This window comes from Berghia stephanieae, chromosome 3 (assembly GCF_034508935.2).
Source record: "Berghia stephanieae isolate SIO BIC M18660-M18661 chromosome 3, UCSD_Bste_1.3, whole genome shotgun sequence".
Classification (NCBI taxonomy): domain Eukaryota; kingdom Metazoa; phylum Mollusca; class Gastropoda; order Nudibranchia; family Aeolidiidae; genus Berghia; species Berghia stephanieae.
Genome location: NC_088362.1, coordinates 13264976 through 13285063, shown reverse-complemented (window position 1 = coordinate 13285063; position 20088 = coordinate 13264976). Strand labels below are relative to the sequence as shown.

General features: G+C 35.2%; 1 protein-coding gene across 1 annotated transcript; it reads left to right on the top strand.

Annotated features, from left to right (window-relative positions):
• Nucleotides 1-4879: 4879 nt before the first annotated feature.
• Nucleotides 4880-19875, top strand: LOC144969471 (neuronal acetylcholine receptor subunit alpha-10-like). The gene is made up of 8 exons (XM_078908595.1): nucleotides 4880-4967; nucleotides 6657-7213; nucleotides 9132-9259; nucleotides 11550-11667; nucleotides 12533-12697; nucleotides 14640-14769; nucleotides 16986-17161; nucleotides 18978-19875. The coding sequence occupies exons 2-8, from the start codon at nucleotides 6935-6937 to the stop codon at nucleotides 19305-19307; spliced, it is 1326 nt and encodes a 441-aa protein (XP_078764721.1). The 5' UTR covers nucleotides 4880-4967; nucleotides 6657-6934; the 3' UTR covers nucleotides 19308-19875.
• The last annotated feature ends 213 nt before the right edge of the window (nucleotides 19876-20088 follow it).

The following is a 20088-nucleotide window of genomic DNA, read 5'->3' as shown; positions in this document are numbered from 1 at the left end:
TTTTATGGTTGGGGAAAGAGTTAAAACAAATCCGTCTGGATGTTCTAGGTGATTTGTTTGCCTTGGTATTGCCTTTCAACTTCTTACATTTCATTCATTCTTGTACAAAAAAATATACTCTCATATATTACATAATGATGTACACTTCTAGTTTAACTGGCATGTTTTAGTTTGTATTTTCAAGTCGTGTGTGACCGAACATTTGGGATTTTTATATATTTTATTATTATTTTTATTATTATTATTATTATTATTATTATTATTATTATTATTATTATTATTATTATTATTATTATTATTATTATTATTATTATTATTATTATTATTATTATTAATATTATCACCCAAGTCCACTTTGACTTTTCAGATTCAGATAGGGCAAATTACAGCAGTCTGATTCTATTTGTTGATTTAATTTTTTTAAATGTTACAAATTTCATCTGACATTGGTTGCATTTTTCCCCTCCTTTTGTTTTCTCACACTTTAGTCTTCCTGCTTTTTGAGGAACTCTGTGTTTTAGGGAAACAAGATCTTTTTGAAAGGAAAAAGCAAAAAGGAAATTGGAAGTCTATTTTTTTTTAAAAGGGGATTCGGTTGGACTTTTTTAAAACCTAATTTCAATGAAGGATGTCTATCTTGTGAGTGATGTTGAAACTGATTCGTGCTTGGCAAAGTTAGATCTCCAAGCAAAAAATTCTAGATGTTTGATGCAATTAATGCACGAATTTTTGAATGAGTTTCACTGGCTATGTTTTAATAGTTAAGACTATGATTACAAATTTGCTGTTATTTTTTGAAATATAAGATGAAAAGTGGATTGGTTGAAAGGATTTTTGATCTACTATCACAAGAAAAAAGATTTATTATATCATTGAGTCTGATTGCATTCCATGATAATGTTGTATGCAGCAATAATCATCATCATCACCTCTTATTTAATTAAGGACATGGTGAGATTTGTCTCGTGATAATTTTATCTTTATCGTGTGTGTGTATAGGGATTTCTTGTCTGCCTCAATGATGATGATGGCGGTGGTGGTGGTGGTGGCCACCGCCATAGCCAAACTATGAATAATCGATGCCTCTTTTGTCAGATTTGTTGATATCATTGTACATTATGCCACAAGTCACTAGATATAGAAAGCATGTTGTACGTATTAGTTAATGTTATGTAAAACTTGTCTGTTAGATTTGTTGTTTGCTCTACAGAGCCATGTTGTCTTAGTGATGTATCAATACAAAGTGTATTGTTTTGTGTACCTACTAACTTTTATGCAAAGAATTGAGCATGTAGCATTTTATTTTACCTATCCTATCCTTTTGTAGATGCTCCCTCGTCACCGTGATTTAGTTAAGGTTTTTGATGATTTTACAATAGCATCAATCAGTTTGGGAAAATGATTAAGGTATTTACCAGTTAATTGAAACTCCAGAAAGACTTGTCTTTAAGAATTTGACCAGAATACTCGTCCTTCAAATATCGATCGATTTAAATAAGAGTTTTTGGCAAGATGAGATGTCATTTAAATTGATCAATATTTGAAGGACGAGATTTCTGGCCAAAGTTCTAAAGACTCGTGTTTCTGGAGTATGGCAGGTTTAAAGATACACGACTGATTTAGAGATATTAAGGATGCACGGGGTTGAATAGTGCAATGATACTGATTTTCATGACATTGTTCGATTTTCTTTTCATCACCATCTTTAGAATATTGCCCTGCTGAAATAGTTTTGTAATTAAAAATAGATTGCCCAAGCTTTTGTCCGTAAATACAAATTTCAATAACACCACATATTTAAGAGTGTGTCATATATGACATTTATGTAATTAGTGAGTAGACTTTTGCGTCAGTGTCAAGAAATTTGAATCGAGATAATCAAATTTAGCACTTTTAATGTGCACTTGATGGGCATTTACTATGTGCATATATTTGTATATTTTTAAAATTATTATTTTTTACTTGTTTATTTTGGGGGCCCCGGGGGTAGCCTTTTTTTTTTCTTTTTTTTTCAAATAAGATTTTGAATTTTATTTTTGTTTTGTACTACCCCTACCTTTTCCATTTATTTCTGTCACCTGCAATATATATAACCCATTAAGCCATCTTTTTTTTTTCCTTTCCCATCTATAATCCTTTTTTAATCATCTGTAAACGAGCTCTTCTTTGGCTGTGATTGTTGTCTGGACTTCATGATATTGCCGATATTCATCTCACTGACATTAAGAAGCTGTCTTTATTTGGATGTGAAGTTGACACAACCTCAATTCTGAAACAATTGAATTGCTTATAAATTAGACCAAGAATATGCCGAATTACATTATTCTTATTAAGCCAATATATCAACCAAGATATACATATATTATTACTATTAATGGTCGTTTTTTGTTTGTTTTTTTTTGGTTATAGGCCGCATTCTTGGCCAGGGATGAGATTTGTTTAGTACTTATCTTGATGTGGAAATGGAGATGAAACAGCATCAACGATAAACCTCCTACCACTCTTTTTAATCCAGCTCTACCATCATCATGTATCAGGCTTTTTATCCGTGGTAGCTCTATGTCTAAAACCTTGATGAATTCTCAAAATAATGAAAATGAAAGCTTCATTTGATAAAATGAAAAATTATTACAAATATGTTCAAACGGTGGTGTCGGTGTCGTCGTGAGATGATGGTTAATATTTGCAAGTCCTTTATCAAATGACAAGTACAGAAAAGTGTTGTAACAATAATGTGATGATTAAGTTATGTGGTGTAATTTTTAAAAAAGTAATAAATTAACCTTCATTAGTCTTATGTGCTATTCTATTTTACAATTATTAATCACTTTATCACAACTACGACTGCTTTGTAACATTTGTCCAGTTCATCTTTCGTTTTGATCTCTTATATTTTGCATCTTTGTTTTTGCAGATATTTTGGAATCTATGTTATTTTGTGTGTTGTTGTCATTTAATGAAAGTTGTAGTGAATTATTTTTAGATGAATTGAAATTGCTAAATTTGAAATAATTTAATCAGTCAGTGGCTTTTTACGATGGTAAAATGATGATTTTGATTGATGTCTTTGGGAAATAGTTTTTTTTTTCGGTTTTATTTTGATTAATTTAATGCCATCTTTTGCGTGGCAGAAGCTGTATTGTTTAAACGTTGGTCTTGTTTGTAGAATTGTCTTGTTTAAGCAAGTATTGCATTGGGGAAAAATATGAAAATGATCAAAGAATATTTTTTTTTCTATGTTGTTGACTCCGTTGAACTTCCATGGATTCAAATGCTACAGGAGGTGGAGAATGGTGGTTGTACCTTTTATTGTTGTATATATCTGATATTGTGATTGTTTTGTTTGAGGTTGTTTGTTTGTTTTTTTAATTATTTTTTTATTTTTTATTTTTTTTTTTCTTAAATTTTTTCTTGAATAATTATACATATTCTTAAGGCAGAACATCAACAATATTATTATTATACTGCATATTTCTTCTTTCTTTTTCATGTTAATTTCTATGTTCTTGCTGATAATAAACACTATTACATATCCTATATTTATTGTTTTTGTTATTTATTTATTTATTGATTTATTGGTGGTGGATGGAACAAAGACCATGGTCCATTTGTGGGCAGGGGGCCTCTTACTGTGACTTCTATCCCCCTTTATCTGTTATCCAACATGCTTTTTGTCTTTGTCTTGAAATGAGATTACTTTTTTTTTATCCTAGCCCTGGCTGGGTGGGGGGGGGGGGTAGTCAAATGTATATGTAGTTCGAGTTTTGGGATGATTCCCCCCCCCCCCCCCCCCCCCCACACACACACACACAAATAACAACAACCCAAATTAGAATCAAAACAAAAATGAAGATAGTAAAATGTTCAACCTGAGAAACCCATCAAGTTCCGTGAAACGAATACAAGAACCCATGCGAACAAATTAAATAATGAATCTGTGAAAAGAGTACGAAACGAAAAGACCAATAGCCGACTAAATGCCTCGCGTGAACAATAATATTAGTCTTCGCATAACCAAACAGAGAGACAAATACCAGATTACTATAATCGCCATTATTATAATGGAAATTTGGGTTTGCGTTTGCTCACTGTTTTACGAGTATTTGAGCTAAAAGCCGATGAAGCCAGATCAGAAACAACGTAGAATGATTGATTAGCCATTTCCGGTATTTGTGAAAGCCAAGCTTTGATTAGTTCACAACGAATGCTTTTAACCATTTAACTACTGTACTTAGGAAAAACACGTATTTAAAAAAAAATGTCTAGAAAACTCGTCCTTCGTGTTATTTCAATCCATTTAAATGACACTCATCTTGGCAAAAAATCTCTCGCGAGGTACCAGGAGGTCCCAGGTTTGAGAGCCAACGCCAAAACGAGAAGAGTCATTTAAATCGATCAGCATTAAAATTTTGAAGGACGAGTTTCTGGTCAAAATTTTTAAATACGCGTCTTTTCAGAATCCGGCAATTAGCTGGTCAATGCCACCCTGTATCGACTAGAATTAATTAATGGGCATTACTTTTTGACCTTCTGGCTTTGTCATGGCCTGCTCACTTTCTCTTTTTTTTTCTTCTGTCTAGCTCGTTTTTTTTCTTTTTGGTGACCAATCATCTCAAACTGGTGTTCACATTGTTTAAATAACGAAAATTGAATTCATTATAGTCAAGAATTTGAGATATGGATCGAATTTATAGTTTTTATTTAGAAGAATAGCAACTATTAATTAAATTACAAAGGACTGAAGTTTCCTATTTTTGATCATTCAAACATTGGGTTCACTATTCGACATTTGGCTCATATCGATTTGATACCGATTTGAGGCAATGGGTTACATATTAAAGAATTATTAGTACAAATCTTTCTGCAAATGAACCCAACTGGCATTCGTGTACATAGATCGCAACAAGCCATTCCATGGCGTCTATCGTCTACAGAGGCAGGATTTATCATTCTCCTAATGTTCCGTGGTGCAACATTTAGTTGTTTAGATATTACATAAATAATAATAAATAAATAAAGTGTTCTTCTATAGCGCTAAATGCCGAAGCTTCAAAGCAATGTACAATATACTTATCAAACCATAAACACATGCATACCGAGCCAAACACACACACACAACAGTCTCACACATTAACTATCCAAATGAAATTGACATTCAACAAAATGGAATCAAAAAATAAACGAATAATTTACTCATCAAGAAGGAAATTTAAATTTAAATGCCTACGATAAAAATTTCTGAAAAAGATAAGTTTTCAGATTTTTCTAATAATAAGTTGGGCGAAGTGGCCGGTTGTTTAAGGCATTGCACTTTGACCCGGAAGGTCCAGGGTTCGAGCCCTGCTTCAGGCACTTTCGATTTTTTTTCTTGGGCAAGATTATTAACTCCAAATTTGCTCAATGATTGGACAATATGGTTGACATCAGACATCTTGTTTGATAAATTATCTATATTCCTTCGTGGAATGCCTATGTGACAATATCTTATGATGTCGTGGCGGAAGGGCATAATTTTGAATTTTTAAACATAAAGAAGACCATAAAGAAGAACTTATCTAATTTGACACATATATTCTAAAATAACATGCTACCAACCATATCTATTTATCTTGCTGTGTAAATTATAACACGCCTGTACAAAAAAAATATTCCTTTTTGAGATGCAATAATAATAATAATAATAATAATAATAATAATAATAATAATAATGATATAATAAATAATAATAATAATAATAATAATAATAATAATAATAAATAATAATAATAATAATATATAATGATGATGATGATAATAATAATGAATAATAATAATAATAATAATAATAAAAATAATAATAATAATGATGATGATGATGATGATGATGATAATAATGATAATAATAATAATAATAATAATAATAATAATAATAATAATAATAATAATAATAATAATCATAATAATCATAATAATAATCATAATAATCATGTATACCGCGCCTATTCCATAAGCAAACAGCTCTAGGCACATTTTCAACACAATCTCAATGCCACAATATCATGTCCAAAAAAATTACCTTATAAGATTTCGTTTTGTTTACGATGATGAGATACATCTAATTTTTAAGCCGAATATGTGATTCAAAATAATGCTTTTGGAAAATACATTGTCAAATAAGATTCATTGCCATACTATGAAAAAAAGGGAGAAGGGAGGGGGGGGGGAATTAGAATTAAAGACTAACAAAATCAAACAACAAAATAAACAATAACTGCAAAATCACGGAGATAATCATCGTATCCACGATAATTCAATGAAATAGTCTCAGGCTTCATTCAATGTCTTATCTAATAATAATAATAATAATAATAATAATATTAATAATAATGATGATGATGATGAGGATAATAATAATGATAATAATAATAATAATAATAATAATAATAATAATAATAATAATAATAATAATAATAATAATAATAATAATAATAATAATACACATTTATACAGCGCTCATTCTCGTGTGAAACACAAGCTCTGGGCACTTTACAATATAAATTGTCAATTTTGAGTGAATTTTTTTTTTTTTAATGCAATGAATTCATAGCCAAATCAAGGATTCATAGTGTCAATAATAGCAAATACAGTAGAGATGTGTCTTGAGATTCTTTTTAAAGGCAGGTAAAGGAAATCTAAACCCACAAAATACTACAATTTTTGTTGAAAACTCTTGACATAATGGATATAGAATAGATACGTGCATTTAACATTATTTTCCTTATGAACATAGCAAGTTTGACAGAACATATGAGCCCAACCGTTATCGGAAAGGAAAGAAACATTTCCACAACTTCCGGCTCCACGACCGTCTTGACATTAAGCGGGAGTTACCAGTTTCAATTGTACGTACAAATAGACGTTCGTTGGATATCTATTTTCAACATATTATAAATCTATGGTGGTTATGGATCTTCCTTTAGCAGTCACGTTGTGTGTTCTGTTTGGCGCGCAGCTGAGTTTGGGAAATAACTCATCCTATGAAAACATCAACCGACTCATGCATGACCTAGTACTGAATGGGGGTGTGTACAACATGCGTATGCGTCCAGTCAACAACCAATCAAGTGTGCACACTATTTACACGTCGGCCAGCTTGATGGCTTTGGCAAAAGTCAATGACATTGAACAGTCCATCACATTTCACGCCACCTTCACTTTTACATGGATTGATCAGGTAAATTATGTCCCCAAAAGTTTGTATATCGGACGATGTCTGATAACCCAAATAGGATTCAATAGTCTGATGTCACGTCGCCCAGCAACGAGCAGCTTGGTAAGGATGTGACATCACTCAATTGGATTTAATAGTCTGATGTCACGTCGCCCAGCTACGGCGGCCATCGTGGTTCTAAACAAAGAAAATCGGTACTTTTTTATTCTCCATGCTGGCTAGACCGCTTTCACTTGTCATGTGATCAGAATGTATAAAAGTCAAAACATGATCAGATTTATAATGTTTTTCTCCTCTGGACACACTGTTATGCTCGTTGGAGAAATATTTCATAAGGGCATCCGCCATTGTTCCGATAGTTTAGAGCCAGTTGCTAAGGTGCCATGCGTCATTACGAGGGATGTGGAGTCACGACTGTTGAAGGCTATTGTTATGGGCTCATTGTTACAATAGAAGTACTCTCAAACCAACCCATAATTGCGTTCTGTCATGCTAATATGCGTCAGACAGCCTATACCCAAGACCCCATTTGTACCAAGGTCAAGTTAGATAATGCGTGTTATTAGTCATGTCTAAGAACGCAAAGTCTGGACCAGGATTTTTTTCTATCATTGTCACCCATTCGGCCACAACTAACTCTCAACAGTGCTTGGCTCTGTTAAGTGGCAAACCGCAACACAGATGTAAAATATAAAAGTGAAAAATTATGCTCATTTGATTGCATAATCTACTAAAGCCACATGAAGGTAATTTTTGAACTGCTTCTTAAATTTTGAAAATATTTTAATTAATAAATATTCTCTTTATGAAAGGCCATGCTATGTTCTATGTTTGAGTTTTGAAATTTCTATTTTATCCTTGTATAATAGTTGTTACTATCTTTTATAAAGAAAAAAACTAAAAGTTAACAAAAAACAACCCTTCTCCCCTCCCCCCCCCCCTCCCCGACGTTTTGTCATTGGCATTTTTTTTCGTTTATTATTTCCCCATGGGCATTTTAATGCTGCACCTGAAGCTGATCATTTTATTTTTTTTGTTTGCTGTACAACGGATCGTAAATATCAAGTGTATTAACATTAGAGATGTTTAACAGATCACTGGTGTCGCAAATCACCGGTCACGTATCACATATCTATCACATTACGAGCATTCTTATTTTACGTATTCATAGTGCCGCTATACAGTTTTTATATGGGTCACGGAAATGTTTACATTGTGACATCCAATAAAAAATAGCACAGCGGAACTATTTTTACGTATACGGTAATAAGCATGATCACGTGATAGATACGTGATATATGATGCGTGATGCGTGATACGTATGATTTGCTAAACTCTCTATTATTGACCCAAAACGACAATTGAAATTAATATTAAACTAGGATTGATTTGAAATAAATACGATATATTGCTATTGAAACAATCAGTGTCAGTTTACTTTGTAAATTGTCGCCCTTTTCCCATTATCTTACAGAACAATTTTTACGGCGGCTTTTTTTAGTTTAGCAAATCATACGTATCATTTTTGTGCGGCTATATGGTCTAGTGGTATGACACTCGCTTTCGGATCGGAAGGTCCTGGGTTCTAGACTCGCGCTCGGCGCACAGTTGAGTCTTTGGAAAAGGCTATTTACTCACATTCTCTCATCGTACTCAGGTGTAAAATGAGTACCTGGCCGTTAACAGCGTTGTCTTTGTCCTAAAAACTGTAAAATCGCTTAACAGGCGTCATGTCCCGTCCTACATCCCTTGTAAAGCGCTTTGAGCACATTTAGTGTATTTTGCTCTATATAACGCTAAAAAAGCTCAACAATTTTTACATGCAATTTTAGACTTTTTAAGAATCTGCAAGAGAGCAAAAAGGATAAGTGCTAGCACATTCGACAAATTGTTCAAAATTCCTACTATCTAAACTTTTCAGAGATTGGTTTGGGATAGCGATCAATTTGGACAAATGGATTCTCTGATCTTTGACTCAAATAATATCTGGATCCCACAATTTTTGGTGCATATTTCAAAGAAGCAAAGGGCTTTCGGTAGCTTTGAAAGGTAAGTTCTTCTTCTTCGTCTTCTTCTTCTTCTTCTTCTTATTATTATTATTATTATTATTATTATTGTTATTAATATCATCATCATCATCATCATCATCATCATCATCATCATCATCGTTATCATCATCATCGTCATCGTCATCATCATTTTCTTCTTCTTCTTCTTCTTCTTCTTCTTCTTTTCTTCTTCTTCTTCTTCTTCTTCTTCTTCTTTTCTTCTTCTTCTTATTATTATTATTATTATTATTATTATTATTATTATTGTTATTAATATCATCATCATCATCATAATCATCATCATCATCATCATCATCATCATCATCATCATCATCATCATCATCATCATCATCATCATCATCATCAATCTCTTCTTCTTTTTCTTCTTCTTTCTTCTTTCTTCTTCTTCTTCTTCTTCTCTTCTTTCTTCTTCTTCTTCTTCTTCTTTTCTTCTTTTCTTCTCTTCTTCTTCTTCTTCTTCTTCTTCTTCTTCTTCTTCTTCTTCTTCTTCTTCTTCTTCTTCTTCTTCTTCTTCTTCTTCTTCTTCTTCTTCTTCTTCTTCTTCTCTTATTATTATTATTATTATTTTATTATCATTATTATTCTTATTATTATCATTATTATTATTATTATTATTATTATTATTATTATTATTATTATTATTATTATTATTATTATTATTATTATCATCGTTCTTCTTCTTCTTCTTCTTCTTCTTCTTCTTCTTCTTCTTCTTCTTCTTCTTCTTCTTCTTATTATTATTATTATTATTATTATTATTATTGTTATTAATATCATCATCATCATCATCATCATCATCATCATCATCATCATCATCATCATCATCATCATCATCATCATCAATCTTCTTCTTCTTCTTCTTCTTCTTCTTATTATTATTATTATTATTATTATTATTATTATTATTATTATTATTATTAGAGAATGAGGCCAGATAATGGCAGCAATCCACCCCCCCCCCCCCCCCGATGTCCGGAGGGAGACGTTTACGGTAAACTTGCTCAATAAGATCACAGAGAGAGAGGGAATGGGGATACCCCTCTGAAGAGCATAATGGACGCCACGTTTCGAGCCGAAATAAAGTCCAGGCAACCCTTGTACGCAGCTTCCCTGACTACGAACAGAGATGCATATACGAAATGGATGTCATTTTGGACGAATTCAATCCCTCGAGGGGGCGGGGACATACACTCCTCTAAACTAGGTGAGAAGTTGCCAGGCTTCTCCACCAGTAAGAGGAGCAATGGGTGGTAGCGAATCGGCTTCCGTTGGGGACAGGCCTCACGGCAAAATCGCTTCAACAGTAAGGACTTTCCACCTGTGTACCCGATGTGGACAAGAACCCGAAACCGCAGAGCATCTAGTTGAACGGTGTGTTGTGCCTAAACTTCTCTTTGGGTTTGAGACGGTGCACGAGTGCGGTAAAGACTTTGCTGAGTGGGTCGAACGTCATAACATAATAGTGTGAGCCCCAATCAGAAGCTGCTGCCTCAAAACCGGAAAGAAGTTGCCAGGCTTCTCTACCAGCAAGAAGAGACACTGGGTGGCAGCGAATCCACTGCGGTCGAGACCCCTGCCTCACGGCATCCTCTCTTCATCATTGGGGACTTGCCACCTGTCCAACATGTACCCGTTGTGGTCAAGAGCCCGAAACCGCAGAGCATCTAGTTGAACGCTGCGTTGTTACGAAGCTTCCAGGCGGGTTTGCGACCGTACACGATTGCGGCGATGAGTTTGCGGCCTGGATAGATCATCATAACATAGTTGTGTGACAACATTATAGCATTATGCTACCTCAAACCCGTGTAGTATGACTTATAATGATTTATTTTTTGGTTTGATAATAGATTCAATTTTTAACGACCCGACATAATACCGCTTTCAGACGATTGGCCACATCATCATCATCATCATCATCATCATCATCATCATCATCATCATCATCATCATGATCAAGTTCCAGGCCTGTTACAGACATCGGCGATCATGTCCCTCAAACCATATCTGTCCTCAGATCTTCTCAACAATAGCTCGATTCCTGTTCCTCCTCCACCAATCCATCCGTCCGGATTGTCAATGCAATCTCTCTGTCTCCCTCTTCTTTTCTTCCCAACAACTTTACCCGTAAGTACAATCTTTTCAATTCCGTTGTTTTCTGGATAACACAGGAAATATTGGATCTGATGGAAATGAGGAGATGTGTTAAGTGAAATGAGGTAATGTATAAAAGCACATAATATAACTATTTTAAAAAAATATTCTGCCTGCAGCGAGATCAACGTGTACAATGATGGGGCAGTCATCTATAATCCAAGTGGGGATTTCACAACATTTTGTCAAGTCAACATGGAGAAATTTCCCTTTGACAGTCAAATTTGCCGTTTTACAGTAAGATCATAAAGTTCCGTTTATCTTAATCTCATTTATGTCTCATCATCATCATCATCATCATCATCATCATCATCATCATCATCATCATCATCATCATCATCATCATCATCGTCGTCGTCGTCGTCGTCGTCGTTGTCGTCGTCGTAATCACCATCATCATCATCATCGTCGTCGTCGTCTACACCATCATCATCACAATTCTGTTTAGAGGGATGCAGGATGTTACATACATATTTTTTTCTTCATATTTTCTATTCAATTCGTTTGAACTCTTCATTATGTTTTGTATATTCATAATCAATCTTATGACAGACTTTCGCACGATAACTATTGTTACTAAAAAAACGTTCGTCTAGATTGTATGTTCACATTTGGCATCATCTGATTAATTTCTAATACGACGGTCGTCAATAAAGATCATCCATCCTCGCTCTTTTACGTCCCGTGATCTTAGGGGCAGCGTGGCTCAGTGGTACGGTCTTCGCTTCGTACCCGAAAGGTACCGAGTTCGATTACCCGCTGCACTGTGTGGCCTTGAGCACGTCACCTCGCCCTAGCTCAATTTGCGGCGCTGCATTGCGGCTGACGCCTGGGTTATTCCAGTCTTCCCTTGGAATAGACCCTAGAGACAAATTTCCCGTATGGGATGAAAAAAGGGATTTTATTTTTTAAATTTTACTTAGAATCTGCCTATTAATCCTGCTACCCCAAAACAGTTATGCCAGCTTATATTCAATATGTGGTCTATTCATTATTAGTCATTCGAAGAATTGGTTACAAACACACTTCTAATGAGTTTGGAACTGGAAGAGTAGAAGATGTGACGTCACTACTTCTCTGCCTCTCCCTATCTTGTCTCCAGCTTTGTCCAATGTGTTACACGAATGCCTCTATGGTAATACAAGTGGTCAATAGAGATTTCAAGAGTCCAGAGACGATCGACAATGAGGAATGGGAAATACTGGAGGCTGAAATTACATCCTACGACTACCCTCAAGAATATAAAAGCTACACATCATGTGCTCTGGTTAGTACACATCTTTCTAAATTAAATAAGATTAGTCCTTTAGCTTCATTAGGCCCATTGGTCCTGAGTTTATTTTGGTTTCTGTGGTGTGAAATGGACAATAGTGATTGGTTACTACCCTTTGGATAAGTTGCTAGTCTATTTCAAAGTACTTTCCGACAAATCGAATAGACCCAGCTACCCAATCACTGCTAGCTTGACAGAAAGGGGTGAGAGTTTAGAAGAAAAAAAATCTCGACTTCACCAGCGATCGGTCCCCTTTGCGTGTGAAGCCAGTACTCTACCAACTGAGCTAAATTTTTTAAGGTGCACGAAACAACATTTTTATTTCTTGTTTTATTTTACACTAAAAATATGTACATGCTACTTGGAACCCATATAGATAGTTCGAAGATGACGTCACGTTGGTCTTTGTTATTGTTTTTTGCCATCCGCGCTTATGAGTAATGCTCACTGAACTGTATTAACCCGACTATAAACGTTCATGGATACACACAATTTTGTGTGTTGGTCCGTTCTACTTCCGGATGGCAATGTTATGAGCTTCTTAGCCAAGCGCATACTATCTATACTCGACTCGTTACTCTGTCGTAGTTATTGAGATGTTGAAAAGAAACTCCGATTTAAAAATAATCAGAAATTTAACATTCTAGCCCTTTGGAAATTTTATTTTTTTAAAAAGGATCTTTTATATAGCGCAATATTCACTAAATGTGCTCAAAGCGCTTTACAAGGGGTCTCTGGTCAACAGCAACATTTAACATGTAGGACGAGGCATGACGCCTGTTAGGCGATATTACAATTTTTCGGACAAAAAGACAACGCTGTTAACGGCCAGGTACTCATTTTACACCTGAGTACGGTGAGATAATGTGAGTAAAAAGTCTTTTCCAAGGACTCAACTTTGCGCCGAGCGAGACTCGAACCCAGGACCTTCCAATCCGAAAGCGAGTGTCATACCACTAGACCACATAGCCGCACTATTAGGAATTGACGCCATGCGTTTAGGTATAATACTCATAACATCAGTCTGCCGGATATAACGTACCAACACACAAAAGTACGTGTAACCTTGAAAGTTTATAGTCTGATTGATATAGTTTATTGAGAACTAATCATTGAACTGTCTGTCTAAAAACAATAACAAAGAGTTACGTGGCGTCAATTTATGAGTAATTCTCACTAAAGTGTATTAACCAGACTATAAACGTTTAAGGTTACTCATATTTTTGTTTGTTCGTCCGTTATACTTCCTGATGGCAATGTTGTGAGTTTCTTATCCAAGCGCCCAGCATCTATAGTCAAAATGATAAAATCTGATAAATCTAATCACCCAACTCGCGATCTAAAAATAACAAAGAGTTTGTGACGTCATCTTTATAACACCTATAAAGAAATAATGTGAAATTGATTGTAAGCTTCAATTTAATTACAAAACAGATCAAATGAACCCGGTGTGTCTTTTTTACGAAACCCGCCGAAACCCGCCGAAACCCTGCGAAACCCGCCGAAACCCGACGAAACCCGACGAATCCCGACAAAGTTATGGGAAGTAGGTGGCAGTGGGGAGTGAACCTTGAACTCAGGGAGGTGTACACCATTGGGGAGTGAACCTGGGACTGGGTTTCGGCGGCTTTCGGCGGGTTTCGGCGGGTTTCGTAAAAAAGACACACCCAATGAACCTTTCGGGTTTCCCCTTTATCAACAAAACAGAATGAATGAAACACCACAGATGAGTGAAATAATGATTATTTCATTCATCTGTGGTGTTTCATTCATTCTGTTTTGTTGATAAAGGGGAAACCCGAAACATTCATTTGATCTGTTTTTGTAATTAAATTGAAGCTTACAATCAATTTCACATTATTATTTATTTCTTCGAGCTTCGAGCAGCACCATTTACATAACATCTATAAAGGCTGCTACATTGTCTGTGTTTCAGACAACGTTAAAACTAAAGAGAAGACCGACTTTTATGCTGGTGAACATCGTCCTGCCCGTGGTCCTTTTGTCTTTTATCAACATTCTCTCATTCATAATTCCTGTGGATTCGGGGGAGAAAATAAGTTTGGGTAAGTATATATATCGGTTTCTGCTATACTATCCATAATTTATGTTAGCGATGAAAGTTCAAATAATGGAATTTCTTTACAGAATGGAGGTCTGCATACAGGGAAACATAATCAATGAGTGCGGTTATGTGATCTAGTGGTATGACACTCGCTTTCGAATCGGAAGGTCCTGGGTTCGAACCTCGCGCTCGGCGCATAGTTGAGTCCTTGGAAAAGGCTCTTTACTCACATTCTCTCACCGTACTCAGGTGTAAAATGAGTACCTGGCCGTTAACAGCGTTGTCTTTGTCCGAAAAATTATAATATCGCCTAACAGGCGTCATGTCCCGTCTACATGTTAAATGTTGCTGTTGACTAGGGACCACTTGTAAGGCGCTTTGAACACATTTAGTAGATATTGCGCTATATAATGCTCAATTTCAAGTTCAATGAATATTCTATATATAAGTTTACTCTTGGACGGTCCTTATATTTAAAACAGAGCGTTGAAAAGATTGTGAAATTTTGATAACGTTTTTAATTATTTTTCTTTAGATAGCAGAAGGAATATCATTTTTAAAACTGGCAAAATCTAAAATTTCACGTTTCTGGTCATTTTAAGTTTAGAAACCCACCTTTTTTTTGGCATGGGATTTACCCCTATAATAATTTAGGATTCTTTCATCTCTGAAATGAGTTATTTATTTATTTATCTTTTTTTTTATTTGCATGGTCCTAACACCTGAGTGAATGTTAATGCGCGGTAAAAATGACTGGTTTAATAAATTCGTAGCCATGAAAGAATACCACTCCTGAAAGTGAGATCCTTTGATATTTCGTAACCAATAGTTGTAAAATACGTTATTTTGCTATGAATTTAAGTTATTTATAGTGAAAGATGAAGAAAAATAGGTATAAAGTCAAAATTTCGAAGGTTTTTTTTTTTTTTTGGAAGTTAAGTTCACAATACTATCACTTCTGAATGGCAACATTTATTTAAACTCAAACTATGGAAACTTAGCTTAAAGTTGAATTTTAATCATAAAAATAGATAATTATAACAACAGTTGAGTTTTTTATATAGCGCAATATCCGTGCTCAAAGCGCTTTACAAGGGGTACTGATTTAGGTCATATCAGCGCCTGTAAAAAGGACGAAAATTGGATAGTAAAAACATTCTAGATTGCACAATTAAAAGGACTTCAGGAAAAAGTAAGACGAAGGGGAATGGTTCAAATAGGGAACAGATGTAGATTCCAAGAGCACACTATCAGTGTACTTAGTTTGAGATCACCTAAATGTCTCACCCATACACCAGCAGAAGATCCCACTAAGAGGAATACTCAAATGTTTGCATTACACATAATAATATATAACAGAGAGATGATTTACAAGGGAAAAAAATATCATCTCCCAAAACAATAACTATGCATTTGACTGTTTCACTCCCAGCCAAGCACTACGGCCAGGGCCAAACCAAGTAATCTCATTCCAAGACAAAGACAGAAAGCAAGTTGGAAAACAGATGTAATGGGATAGAAGACACAGAAAGTGTTCCATGACCACTATGGGAGGCCAGGAACCCCACCCAGCAATCCGACAAAGCACTGTTTCGAGTCAAAATGACACAAACATATATATTTTTATAATAAACTAAATAACCAAAAATAAACTTCCCTTTATTCATCCCATATGGGAAATTTGTCTCTATGGTCTGTTCCAAGGGAAGGCTGGAATAACCCAGGCGTCAGCCGCAGTGCATCGCCGCAAATTGAGTGAGGGCGAGATGGCTTGCTCCTGCTCAAGGCCACACAGCGCAGCGGGGGGTTATCGAACTCGGTACCTTTCGGGTACGAAGCAAAGACCGTGCCGCTGAGCCACGCTTCCCCTTTTGGGTCCCTGTAAGATGCATCCAATTTATCATTAATTATTATCTAATGACTGAATTGTAATTTTACTAATGACTGACCAGGGGCGTGGCTATATTGGTTGATTTGGTGTCTGGCACCGCTTCTATATTTTAAAAATGGACTACAGCATTTTAAAAACAAATAAAAATGATAAATGGTATATACCGCCTCTTACTTATTTGAGTAAGTCTTTTCTTTAAATAGTTTTCTTTCTTTTGTATTTACAAATATAGCGTGATTTAAGTCATTTTCTTCTGATTCTGGCACCACCCTATATTGTAAGCATGCCACGCCACTGTGACTGACCCTTTTGTTTCACCATTCCAGCCATCACCCTTCTTCTCTCAATGACTGTATACATGAGCCAAGGGGGAGGTATGGTTCCAAGATCCTCCAAAAACGTTCCAGCTCTGACCATCTACCTCTTCATTCTTCTCGTCAACTCCCTCCTCACTGTTCTCGTCACTGTCAACATCGTCCAAATGCACCATTGCAGAGAAAAAGTATGCATTGATTTGGTAGTATTTAATATTAAGTGTATCGTAGAGAGACAGAGAGAGAGAGAGAGAGAGATAGAGAGAGAGATAGAGAGAGATAGAGAGAGAGAGATAGAGAGAGATAGAGAGAGATAGAGAGAGATAGTGAGAGATAGAGAGAGAGATAGATAGAGAGAGAGATAGAGATAGAGAGATAGAGAGAGATAGTGAGATAGAGAGAGATAGAGATAGAGAGAGATAGAGAGAGAGATAGAGAGAGATAGAGAGAGAGGGTTAGAGAGAGATAGAGAGAGAGAGATAGAGAGAGATAGAGAGAGATAGTGAGAGATAGATTGAGATATATATATATATATATATATATATATATATATATATATATATATATATATATATATATATATATATAGAGAGAGAGAGAGAGAGAGAGAGAGAGAGTAATTGCGAGTTTTGGATGTGTGAATTCCTAATTTTTTCATTCTTTCACGGCCTTGAAGTCATCAGATCAGCCAGGTTTCATGTTTAAATTTATTGGCTGGCGGCAGATCGAGATCCTTTGAAAAGGCTCTATACTCACATTTGCTCTCCTCATTAAGGTGAAAAATTAGTACCTGGCTAGTAATAACGTTGTTTCTGTGGAATGAAGTTGTAATGGTGCCTTATAGGCGCCATGTCTTATTCTATATGTTAGGCTTGTATGATGGTTCGGTCTTACAGCTTATAGTAGAACGCAACAGTTATGCCAGCGTTGCATTTGGCCTTCATCAAACAAATACTGCCACCTGTACAATTGCCTATTACTCACAATACCATCACTTTGAAACAGCTTTCAAGCTAATTGTAAATGCCTGTGGGAATCTATCCTCGTGCATCGAGAAAACGAATGATTCCAAGCTATCAGTTTTTGACCAATTCTGTAACATGATGCCGATTTTTGTTTTGATTTTTAGATACAATGCTGTGATCAAGAGGTCATGCTTATACGTTGAGAAAAATAACGATAATAATTGAAATGTGAGCCCCAATTGGACGTTTCGGGTTTCCTCTTTATCGACAAAACGCGACGAATGAAACGCTAAGGACAAATGAGAGATGTGTGATCTGTCTTCGTTTAATAAACTGGAGCTTACATTTCAATATTTATAGTTGTTTTTTTCTTCATTACACATTGAGATGAGCCTGAATATTATTATACTTTGGTTATGACGACAATCTGATTTTACTCTAGAGCGTCCTATAGCGTTATAGAAAATATATTACAGGGCGTCCTTATTATCATTTGTAAAAAAAAAAAGCAACAACTACCCCCCCCCCCCAAATACCCAAACCAAACCAAACCAAACCAAACAAACAACCAAACAAAAACAAAAAACATAACAAAAAACTAAACATCGTTAAATATATTTTTACATTATCTTGTCCATCAAAATGATGATTGTTAAAATCATTTCGTTAAATTTGAGAACCAATTGGATTCAGTAGTCTGATGTCACGCCGCCCGGCAACGGCGGCCATCTTGGTTCTAAACATTAATAAAAACGTTCTTGAACTCTTACGTTGGAATTTCGAACTCGTTCCCAATGCGCGCTGCCAAAGCTGAGCCCCGGAATCGGAAAATTATTCGTAATTAATAACGCAGGATTTCAACCATCTCATATTCCAACACTTTTTTCAATGTTGAAATATTATATTATATATGGTTCATGAGTTGCAGATTCTATGACACTGTTTCTGAGACATTCCTCATCTATATATGATATTCATACTTTAAATAATAAGCAGAATGTAACTAAATCTTTGGCATTTTTCTTTGGCTCCATTTCAGGCACACCCAGAAGCTTCTGACAACAACACACGTCGTAAAGAAAATAACGATCTAAAGAAAAATATCACAGTTTTCCCGAATAACAAAATCCACCATTTTGATTCCATGATATCTGCATCAATTTTTACCCCTGCAGACGACATGAAGACACCTTATGAGGATGAAGGAGACCTCACAAAACATGACTTTGGGATTGACAGCGAGAGACGAGTAATTGGCTCCATTTTTCTCGAATTCCTGGCAGACAATATCAATACTGTTGCATTTATTTTGTTTAGCGCACTCTGGACCTGCTCTACAATTTGGTATTTCAGTTTTGTCCTGTCTTAACTCATTCAGTCCTAGAGAATTTTGCTACTTTTCAAAATTGGAAAAATAAAAGTATTAAAAATGAGCGTGTACATAGATAGTGTTATTCAACTATCAGTAACATGCAAAAACTAAAAACATTAGCTTTGATACTACGCCTATAATTTGTCTCAGAAACGTATAATAAATAGGCATGGGGTAAAAGTAACCTGGGTAAAACACGGATATGGTCGGTGCTAGGGTTGAGTGAGTTAAAGTCTTAATATTTTCAGCTCCACGGGGTTTCAAAATATATTTTAAAAAGGTGTCGGCAACGACGATGGCGTTGAAGGGATTCGATTACTATTTTAAAATTATAAATATTTAAAGTCATTGTCATTGAATTATATATGTATTTCTTTATCTCTATTCTTTTGGTTCTATATTCCCACTATTGACTGTTCCTTTCGTCCCTGAATCGTTGTTTCTATCTCATTTCTGCTAGAATAAAAAAAACCATCTTTTCTAATAGAAGCAGACAATTAAAAATTAATTTACTCTTATGATTATGTACTGGATTAAACCATGAGTGGAATCCCAAATGAGATAATATTGTGAGTTGATTTTTACTCATTATATATTATATATTTTATACAAACATAATATCATCATCTATCGTGACTTGTACCCTTGAGTACGTTGCCGGCCAGCTGTCTCCACGAATCACGAACCTCTGCAATGCGCATGAAGTCTGCTTTGATTTTAAAATCACACCTAACCATTCTTAGGTTATAATTTAAAAATGTCATTCTCTGTCTTCCTA

Bases quoted from the DNA above. Each gene is read 5' to 3' on its own strand.
- LOC144969471 (XM_078908595.1), top strand. From the start codon at position 6,935: ATGGTGGTTATGGATCTTCCTTTAGCAGTCACGTTGTGTGTTCTGTTT. The intron at 7,214-9,131 runs GTAAATTATGTC...TAAACTTTTCAG, and splicing joins CTTTTACATGGATTGATCAG to AGATTGGTTTGGGATAGCGA. The intron at 9,260-11,549 runs GTAAGTTCTTCT...TTCTGCCTGCAG, and splicing joins GCTTTCGGTAGCTTTGAAAG to CGAGATCAACGTGTACAATG.